The sequence below is a fragment of the Martes martes genome (genome assembly GCF_963455335.1).
Source record: "Martes martes genome assembly, chromosome: 2".
Taxonomy (NCBI): Eukaryota; Metazoa; Chordata; class Mammalia; order Carnivora; family Mustelidae; genus Martes; species Martes martes.
The window spans coordinates 198,047,055-198,057,767 of NC_137889.1; the positions used below are offsets into that span (position 1 = coordinate 198,047,055).

The following is a 10,713-nucleotide window of genomic DNA, read 5'->3' on the forward strand; positions in this document are numbered from 1 at the left end:
AGGGCCAGATGGATAGTGGACGTGGAATTAGAATTCAAAACAAGGTCTGGGATAATGTGAGTCAGAGCTCACTCTCTTGTCAGTACAGCGCGCTGCCTCCCTCAGTGCCTCCCCGACCTGGAATCCTTTCTCCTCTTACATACCTACATCTTCCTCGTTATTCCAGGTTCCCTCCGTGGAAACTGCCTCGAGAATTTGACGAAGTCCCACCCCTGAACTCTCACAGCCATTTCTGTACATCCGTGGTCCTTCTCAGTTCCTACCAAGTTCGGTAGTGACGTATGTGCTTTCCTCAACTCCCTTCAGTACCTTGAGGACAGAGTCCATGCATGATTTGTCTCTGTCTTGCTGACACCACACCCAGCCCAGGGCCCTGGATGTGGCAGGCATTCAATATTGAATGAAGGAATGGCAACGGCATCATGAGAATTACAGAGTAAGTTCAGAGAGAGAGAAAGCAAGGGACTGATGATCATTTCCTGCCATTGTCTAGCAATGGATTTTTTGTTGAGTTCCTGAAAGAGTAAGAAAGAAGGCAAAGAAAGAAAAGGAGGGCGGGGGGTGGGGGGAGAGAAGACACTGTCAGAGATGCTCATGACCAGAGGAGAGAGATGAGTAAATTACAAAAACAGAAAAAGCGGCAGAAAGGAAGATGGTAGAGGAGGATTTTTAGCCTTCTTTCCTCTTTTTCCCACGTGCTCCAATGTGTCTCAAGAAAGAAGACATCAGTAAGGCCACCTTGCAACGCCCTTTCCCCCATGCTTCAGGATGGGGTAAGGGCCTTTTTGTGAGAGGACTGAAGAAATGAAGGCAGGGGATTCTCTTAAAGAGTGTGTAAGTGGGATCCATTAGTAGGAGTCCCAGAGGAAAGACACGGTAAGCTGACTAGAGTGATTTTCTGGTATGTCTTCTGGAAAGTGGCAGGTGAGTTTCTGTATGTGGCCTAATTTCATCAAAGTGGGGGTACATCAGGAAAGAACAGAGGCCATTCCTCTCAGCCCACATGTGAGTGAAAGCCACGGTTGATTTAGTATTTAGATTCTTAGGATAGAGGTAATTTATTTTAAGTTTGATTTTAGGAGATCCTTCAGAGAATTCCTTTGAGATCCGTATATGGATTTCTACCAGAGAACACAGCTGGGGAAGTAAAAGGGACATGAGATCTGGAACCCGAATACAGATTTGAGTCCTGACTGTAGGGGATTTGGTATGTCACTCTTTTGAGCATCTATTCCTCAGTTTTCGTATGTCTTAATAGAAATAAGACCTCTTGTTTATTTCTTCGTTGACTCAAGTTGGATTCATTAGGTATATACCATATGTTGGGCGCTGGATTCATTGGGGCCAGGATTACCAAAGAAATGATGGAGATGTGCATGGAAGTCTTTGCCAAAATGCAAAGCATTATGCAAACTCCAGTTAACCATTAACAACCAAGATGGCTGTTCTACTATGTCCCAGTCTTACAGATAAAAATATTCAAAATTAGTCATAGTATCTCCCTTCAACAACTGCAATGGTCATAATAGTTTATTTAATCCTTTGCAAAGTTTTTCTTCTTAAATTCACAGCAATGGTGTGGAGGATGAGTATTTGATTTATAATTCAAATATTATTTGCCTGGGAAAAATATTATCCAGAAATTGTTTTAATAATGAACAGTTAAAAAAAAACCTACAAAAGTAGAAATACGAAATGTAGGCACATTTGAAGTAAGCCAAATGCTGTATATTCTTTTAACTTTAAAATGATGACTCTTGTGGTGATTGCTCAAGTTATAATGAGTTCAACAAGCTCATTCTTGTGTGATTTCTGAAGCCAAATTCATGTTTCAATAGCGAAAGAGATCCTTTCTGGTAAACCAAATTTGCTGGATGGACACGATGCAAATGATAACCTATCTTGACTTAAACAGGTTTCAAGGTCCAGAAAATATGAGCAATTGAAATTCCTGGTGGAAAGACATGTCACCTCAGTAAAACATATTTATATAGGTTCTTTATAATAATTTGGGGCAAGTGAAAATTTATGGGAACCTCCTACACTCACAAAATCTAATAGCAATCATCACATCTTGGCCTTTAAAATGGTATTTTAGTAATCATAACTAGATTAACAGAAACATTTGAATGTCGTGTTAAATTTAGAACTTTCTATTCATTAATATTTTAATTTTAATTTTAATATTTTAATTTTATCTTAGTGGAGATGACATTATCATCATCACCATCATCATCATCATTATCATTTTGGTACCTCACTGGTTCTCTCTAGCCAAATCCCTTTAGCACAGATTGAAGCACTGTAGCTCTAAGGAAATTGGGAGCCCGTTCCATTTAGTCAGAAAAATGGCAGAATCACATAAAGGCAAATGTTACACTCTTCAAAATAATTATTTTCACAGAACTTGTAGTAGCAACACAAAGTAGCAAAAAATTACAATGGAATATGAAACCTCTGCTTTTACCCAAATTTCATTTTCTCCCCTGCTTCTAAATTCCAGAATATCTTGATTTGCTTGCAGTCTGTACTGAGAGGTGGCGTAATTGACAACAGTTTCAGGGATGTTTGAGTTACTGCCTGGTGATGCTGTTTCCTGGTTTGCAAATATCAGAGCTCTCCTGGGTTGGAATCCTATGTAGGTCATTAGCAACTTTGGAGCTGGTACCAGTCTGTTCCCAGCAATGGGGCCTTTCCCGGATTTCGATTCTTTTTTGTTGTTTTAAGTACTTTTAAATACACGATTATGCCCACAGGTAACAAGAAACCAGTGTTTCAAAAGAAAACCTGATCACATTGCTAGATAACACAGGTATCCTAAACAAGTGTGCTAGCGCCTGGAGGGCTCTACCTGCAGCTGCTGCCAGGAGTACATATTTTTTTGATTGGTAAGAACTGGCAGATGACGCTTCATGAAATATAAATGCAAGAAAGGCTCCGGAGAACGCAATAAAAACCTTCCACCCGTCAGTCTCGGAGGATAAGAAAGATACTGTTAACAGCAGCAGGAAATGGCCTTCGGAATCTCAATATCAGTTTATCTCTTATTCAAAGGTAGGTAGTTCCTTTTCGTCTTGTTAATTTTGTGTCCGTGTAAATTATGCATAGAATTTGTTTTCTCTGAATTCATGAGCAGTTGGCTTTTAACCTTCGTTCTTCATGACAAAGGACAGAGCAAGAAATCTGTGAATTAATTTTCTTATGTAAAGCAGGTTGGGTTCCTAACAGATTGTTACAACCCCTTTTTTGAGACCTGTATGCTTGCTTTATACAATAAGAACAGTTGATACATTTTAACTACTGTGTCCTAGCAGGCTTGTGATTGAATTAGTAACCCACGTATCCACTTTCTCTTAAAAATAAATGTATTTCTATTTTCCGTAATTATAAGGTAGTCCCTGGAATCGGTATGAATGAGAAACAGTCAGGAAATTGCCCCGGTCAGGTTTTGGATTTCAAATGTAAATGAATTAAAATAGAACACAAGTGGGAATAAGTAGACTAAGAAGAATTTTGGATCCGTGGCTTGCACCTAACTTTCAATCTGTTGCTTGCACATAGAAGGAGGCTCACCTGCTAAAGATGCCTTTCCCCCTACTCCTTCATATAGCAATGACAGCCTTGACTGCAGAGGCAGCCGTGTCGGGAACACCCCCAATCACAACCCAGCAAAGTAACTGGACAGTTAACAAAACGGAAGGTATTTTCTTCACGCTTGTGTATTTTAAGTGCCTTTTTTTTTAACCTTTTGAGAGATATTTGGATTGTGATCAAAAGCAACATTGGAAATTTTGAAATATATATTTTATTATTAGATAATCGACTCTTTTAGCAAGATGTTGTTAAATGGAAGTGACAGGTCTATGTGCCCGCAAAGAATTGCCTTTATAAAAGGGGCAAGCAAAGTCGATGAGAGACACAGAAATCGTCTTCAGTTACGGTCCTGCATGTGAAGCATGCCACATTTTCTGCCAATAACCCCGGCGTGTCCCAAGGCGGTTTGTCCCCATTTTGGCATTCTTGGTGACTGCTGTTTTGATACTGTCTTTTCATCTGTGACCATGACTTTGCAGCCAAAGAAACTATGACAAGATGAAGCCTTAATCCATCTTTGGAAAGATCTTTTCTCTTGTTTTGTTTTGGGGGGATTTTGTTGTTGTTTTAGCATATGCTGTACTTCCAAACCATTTATACCCAATTTTGGTTGTTGGTGGTGATGATATATCATCACCATTACTATTATTATTAGAATAGCTTCTGGCTGCTGTTGAGCATCATTATTTTTTAAGCCTGTTTGAACTTTCAGAGGTGAACTTGGTAAACTTGTGACTTGCCAAGACCTGTGTACCCGGTAGTTAAGACCTGTGTACCCGGTAGTTACAATCCTCACACAAATCACTATTGCCTCTCCTGAAGATGGGTAATAAGACAGAGGACAAAGGAAACACCATATCTTGCTCTCAGACCCAGGCAAATAGAAGATCAAGTCAGATGTTTTGTTTCTGAATACGAAGGCTAATAATATTTAAACATTCTACATTTCACCAGTGATTTTAAATTAAAAAAAATTTTCACTTAAAATATTGCCCATGTGAGTTTTGAATAACTACCCACTGGCAAAACAAAATCTGTGTGAGCTTTAGAATAATTTTTAGCCAAACTTCTTCATGTCTTCTGGAAAGATCTTCCCTGGGAGATAATATTTTAGAAAATTCAAGAACAGTTTCCCCTCAGCAACTGACTTCGTAAAAGTGCACCCAGCACCACCTTTTTACTTCCTTAATAATGAAAGTCTTCCAGGTTACAGAGAATCATAATAGAAAACAGGGGACTGAATGTATCATCTCTACAGTTTTCCTTTGTTTTCTTGATGGAGAACTTCAGTTTTTCTGTTTTTAATTTAATTTAAAAATCTGCATCCAATATCTTAGGAAATTTTTTGTAAACTTGTACCTAATATTCTTCTCCTTAGAGGAAAGATGAGGCTCTCTAGTATACTCTTTCTTTGAAGATGTTTTCTTTCAGTTCTCACATTATCTAACAAATCCTGGTTCAGGCTTGGCTAATTCAATTGATTTAGTCTTGAAGCAGGAAGAACCAAATACAGTGTACAATGGGAAATTCTTACTGGCTTAGAGTTAATTATTAAAATGAGACTCTAGATTCACAATATTGCATTCAACAAAATGAAGGTGAATCTTAAGGTAATATTGTATGTTCTCAGCCAAAATGAAGTTATCTTATTGGTGGCTTAGAACCTAAAATTCAGTGTTTTAATATGCCTTTTTAGATCTTTTTTTGCCTAAAAATAAAAGTAGGATTCTGTTCATCTACTTAGCTAGCAAGGCAAATATGGTGTCACATGATAACTAAAAATGGGGAAATATGTTTTCATAACAATGACAAAATGGAATGTCACCAATTCTGCTTGGGACAAGTTTAAGAATCAGTAATTAGATTTTTACCAAAGAGGACTCAATTACACGGCTTTACCCAAGTATCATCCCCACTGCATACGCCCCAAGGATAGCATAGGTATATCTCTTCAGTCCATCAGAGAACAAGGAATAAGCATCCTGAAATGTATACATTTTGCCACAAGACAGTTTCCCAAAGGGAAGCTTGCCTTAGAGATTCTAGACACTTGACCATGAAAGTTTTGCCAGATGTGGTCATTTGCGTAGTGTTAGAAGTCAAAACCCAAATTTTCTCATTCTGTCTATCTCGAGGGTTTTCTCTATTTTCTCAGAATGTCTCTTAACTGAGTAAAATTTCCAATTAATATTCAAAGGTGTTGTTTCAACTGTGTGAAGCTTGAGCCGTAACTTGTTTCTGGCTTCCTGTATAGGTCATGAAAATTCCTCTTCTGAAGTCGGGCCCAGGGCTCCCTTTACAAGTCCTTCCTCAGTTCGTAGTCCACGGAAGAGGAAGTGGGGGATGCTCATCTTCTCAACTTCATTATCTCCGTAAATCCCGATTCCCTAAGTGCTGACTTCACAGGTGTGATTGGGAGAAATAAAAAAAGGAGAATCGAGGCTAAAATGAGAATCAATGCTGCCACCTTTAGGCAAACTTGTATCTCTACCATATTATGTAGAAGGAACAGAACAATCATGCATCCACCGACAGCCCCTAATTAGTGATATGTCTAAATGATATTAACCTAGAGTCTGTGACTATAACCTGCCGACGGAACCAGTCAGGAGTTTAAAAGGCAGAGCACCCAAAGAATATTCTTAAATTTAAAACTCTCTTTACATACGTGTAACAAATCTACTATAAGAGTGTGACCCACTTCATCTGTTAACGTTGTATGTCCTTTTCCTAGTTGACTACACAGAAGGACCCATAGCCTTGAAGTTCTCACATCCTTGCCTGGAAGACCACAATAGTTACTGCATCAATGGTGTTTGCGCATTCCACCATGAGCTGGAGAAAGCCATCTGCACGTAATTGCAAAGAACTTTCCAAGTCCTAGAGATGGGAGGAGATGAATTTATGTTTGACACGTTTCTATGCGGTTCACACAGTACATTTCCACACACCTGTTTCTTATCTAGTAAAAAGGGTACACCATCTGGACATGACTCAATGTATTTGAATATCTAAGGAGTCTTTTTCTAAACTACCTAACCCTCATTACTCAAAAATAGGGTCCCCACATTAGCAGCTTCTCTGTAACCGGGGAGCTTGTTACAAATGCAGAAGCTTAGGCTCCACCTCAAAACTACTGAATCCAAATGTGCATTTAAGCACCATGCAAGGATGATTCTGGATTTTCACGGGATTGATTACAGGATGAGATGAAGTAGACGGTAGCAAACACTCTTGAGGACTATAAAGTTCTAGAGCAATTAAGTACAATTTTTATGATCATTGGTTTGCTAGGCATTCTCCTGTGAAAGAGTAGATTAACAATTTTCTAGATCAAGTCATGCAAGCAGACTACCTTTCCCTTCTACCCGTGAGGGAAGTTACATTAATATGGGGTCTTAATGAATTGACTATTTTGAAATACCTAGCTTCCTCAATACATTTACAGTTGGCTTTCATTTGGCATTTTTCTCTTTAATTTACATTACTTATTTTCTATTAAAATGTTTATTCTTTGAAATTGGTCATTTCTGTATATTTCTACCACTATGGGTTTTTAAATTATGCATTCTTTTCTTTTTTTAAAGGTGTTTTACTGGTTATACTGGAGAAAGGTGTGAGCACTTGACCTTAACCTCATACGCTGTGGATTCTTATGATAAATACATTGCAATTGGGATTGGAGTTGGATTATTGTTAAGTGGTTTTCTTGCTATTTTTTACTGCTACATAAGAAAGAGGTAGGAAAAAATGAAAATGTGAAGTCGCTGGGCACTGGTTCACTTGATGAATATTTATTGAGCCTCTAGAATATACCAAGCACTGACATGTGTAATTTTTTAGTTAAAAAATGATCTGGCAGGGGGCACCTGGGTGGCTCAGTGGGTTAAGCCTCTGCCTTCGGCTCAGGTCGTGATCTCGGGGTCCTGGGATCGAGCCCCACATCGGGCTCTCTGCTCTGCGGGGAGCCTGCTTCCTCCTCTCTCTCTCTGCCTGCCTCTCTGCCTACTCATGATCTCTGTCTATCAAGTGAATAAATAATTAAAAAAAATGATCTGGCAGTTTCCTACATATTTGTTTTGATGCTTCTCCTTATAAACACAGACAAGCAGTAAAAATTTGCCTGCAATTGCACTAGAATTGCTCCAATCTACAGTTTCCCTTCCTCCTCATCTGTCTGCCCACATCAAAGTTGGTGAACCCCACAAATGTAGAGAGTGTAACTTGTTCGGTGTTGTATATTCAGTGTTTATTACTGAGCCTGGCACATAGTGGACACTCAGCAAATATTTGTTGAATGAACAAATCAAGAAATGAATATTAAATGAATGAAAATATATGGCCAACATGGGCCATTTTCTTTTTAGACTTCAGCTAAGGGTTTATTCGGGAGGTTTTGATGACTGCTAAAAGCCTAAGAAAATAAGCTTGATCCACACATACAAATTCATTCTATTTTCCACACTGGTAATTTTTTTCTTAAATCCATGTCACTAGGATAAAAGCGAGAAGTAATGGGAGATACTTTAAAGAAAAAAGTGCAAATACATTTCCTTGGCTGTACTCTATTGACGAAGTTGCCATTTTTAAAAATGACCAACACTGACTGTACAAAATAAAAGTTTGTTTGCTTAATAATTGTATCTTAGAGAGAAGAACATCTATTATGTCGATTGTAGATCAACTGATATAAAATCTGTTCTATCAACTGATGTTGTTGTATCAGTTGCCTAAGAGACCAAGAAAGGAAAGAAAAAAAAAAAAAAAAAAGGAAGGAAAGCCTTTTAGTGTTAACAAGACTGCTGTGTGAGGTCAGGCTCCTTATGAGGTCAGGTTCCTTAGCAGCGAAACCTAAGATGGGGATTCTTGTGTAATTCACTGCCCGAGGGAGTGCTCTAAGGTGAACCCTGTAACGGAGTGAGAAAAACTAGAGTGGAGGAAGAAAGTGAGCAAAGTGTAGACTTTGCTGAATTCAGGCCTCGGCCCAATTCCATAGGGAGATCTAGAATATGAAGGGCATGGCAGACGTCTCCCACCAGAGTGAGGAGTCTTGGTTTTAGTGCTCTGTGTCATCAAGCATGGGTGGCAGGCTGCTCCCGGTGGAAAAGGGGCCAAGGGCTTGGAATCTCCCAGGAAGCTTTGGGCTAAGTGTTCTCTTGGCCAAGGGCGATCTTCTGGAGAAGGATGCAGCTGTGAGCCTGGGCTAGGGGTCCACCCCACGGATTTGGGGTAGGGCACCAAGAGCATAGATGCTGTTCTCCATTAACTACAGAAACAGCCAACAAATTCACATGGAAACCCATGTTCTGTTTTAGGTGTCTAAAATTGAAATCACCTTACAACATCTGTTCCGGAGGAAGACCACTGTGAGGCCTTTGTCAGAAAAGTTCATGAGCCATTTATAAAAATCAGTGGGCCCCAAATTGAAATCTTCAAACGGAACAACAAAACTTCCCAAGCTGACTAGACTGGAAAATAATGGAAGTTGGGATCATGATGAAATGAGAGAGTAAATTTCAACGTTGGTCTTCGGCCTTTGCCGTCGTTAGGGTGCCATGGGAGCCGAGTGAACAAGCTCTGGGGACGGAAGTCAAGTTCACAGTCCTACTCTGGGTTGGTTGCTGTTGTTGTGTGGTTATTGTTCCTACTGCAGAAGGACCCCATGTCAGATGTGAAGTCCGTGGGAATCATTATCAACCTTGCAGCAAGCCAAGGCAATGCCAAGCTTGGGTTCTTCGTGTGCTTTGCTACCACCAGTATTTTGGATCACTGCTCTCTGGACCTGGTCCCACACATGCTGCTTTCACGGTGTCTGAGAGAATGTGGTGTCAGCGGTCAGGATGAGGTCAGTGTTATGGCACCTCCAGGGATGCAAGCATGTGCCTGAAGTCTAAACCAGAGAAAAGAAAATGGAGTGTCCAAGGCAAACACAATCATGCCCAGCTTGTGGCAACACTATGGAGCCTTTATCTGTGAAATACGGAATAAGCTAAAGAGTTCTTGATGACTGAAAGCTGACTGGATATCGAGTCCTGAGTAGGTGAAACATTTCTGTTTCTGCATGGATTATAAAACTTTGTGTTGGACTCATTGGTCCCCTAATGCCTATGTTCATCACCTCTTCCTGTTGTTAGTGGAACTACCTGGTGACTATCCATTTTGACTGCAATTCTAGAATTCTACTAATAAAATTCGACCATTGGCCCTGAAATAGAAACTGAAGAATTGGACATAGGAATCTTCTCACCAGGCAACAGCATGTGGAAACTTTCTTTACCATTTTTGAATACTTGATAGCAGATTTGCACATAGCGAGAAAAAAATGGAACAATGGCAAAACTACTTATTTGGGAATTAGGGTCCTTCCTCTTTAATCCTGTTTCTTCCACGTAAGTTGAATAGTCTTGCGCAGGTCCTTTAATTTCTTTGGGCTTTGGTTTTATTTTCTACAAGGTCCTGACAGCTTCAAAATTGGACAGTGAATCAAGAGAAATTTTTCCATATTTGTTCTGCAAGTGGGAATATTCTTAACCCCACCTCTACCCCCCATACCCCCTCAACACCCGGACACACCACTGGGTATCATCTCAGGTGTATAGTTTAATGTGTGGTTTGTAGAATAATAAATTAAACTTTTGTTTTCCAAGGAAGTGAAACAGGAATTAAAGAATAATGACACCTACCAATTTTCTTTTGGATTCAATCTAAAACTATGGACTTTTTTTCTCCTTCATGACATAGATAAGCAAAACAGTTCTGATCACAAGATGGGTTAAAAGAGAATCAAGCATGAACGTTCTTACAATGGTAACAAGACTTTAGCTTCTAATGACTTTCCATTCACTTCTAAACAAAACCTCACATTCTGCTTTCTTTTGAGAAGGTATTTCTCCAGCTTTGTTTTTCCTCCATGAGGAATTTCATGCAGATGAATCGCGTGTCAGCACTTTCTGCTTGTCCTCACAAACTATGCAAAGGTTACATCATACCAAAAAGTGGGGAGGTGAAGGATCCTCCCAGTGACTCCAGCGACCGCACCTAGAAAGCTATGCCCTTCCTGGGCATTTCAAAAAGGTGTTAAAAAGCTGGGGAGAGTCCCAGAAGAAGCAATAAAGCTTA

The 10,713-nt window shown here is 39.6% G+C and overlaps 1 protein-coding gene across 2 annotated transcripts; it reads left to right on the plus strand.

The window, feature by feature from the left end:
- Positions 1-2,976: 2,976 nt before the first annotated feature.
- On the plus strand, positions 2,977-10,278 carry EPGN (epithelial mitogen). Of its 2 annotated transcripts, none has more exons than XM_080830972.1 (5): positions 2,977-3,054; positions 3,611-3,700; positions 6,329-6,449; positions 7,182-7,334; positions 8,910-10,278. In XM_080830972.1, the coding sequence occupies exons 1-5, from the start codon at positions 3,012-3,014 to the stop codon at positions 8,962-8,964; spliced, it is 462 nt and encodes a 153-aa protein (XP_080687098.1). In that variant the 5' UTR covers positions 2,977-3,011; the 3' UTR covers positions 8,965-10,278. The 2 variants fall into 2 exon arrangements, with proteins under 2 accessions (XP_080687098.1, XP_080687099.1); XM_080830973.1 differs by having other exon boundaries at positions 2,985-3,054; positions 3,562-3,700; positions 8,910-10,275.
- The last annotated feature ends 435 nt before the right edge of the window (positions 10,279-10,713 follow it).

What these genes read in the sequence shown, in the direction of transcription:
- EPGN (XM_080830972.1), top strand. Translation starts at nt 3,012, where the DNA reads ATGGCCTTCGGAATCTCAATATCAGTTTATCTCTTATTCAAAG. An exon ending in AGTTTATCTCTTATTCAAAG is followed by an intron (nt 3,055 to 3,610) that starts GTAGGTAGTTCC and finishes TCCTTCATATAG; the next exon opens with CAATGACAGCCTTGACTGCA. An exon ending in CTGGAGAAAGCCATCTGCAC is followed by an intron (nt 6,450 to 7,181) that starts GTAATTGCAAAG and finishes CTTTTTTTAAAG; the next exon opens with GTGTTTTACTGGTTATACTG.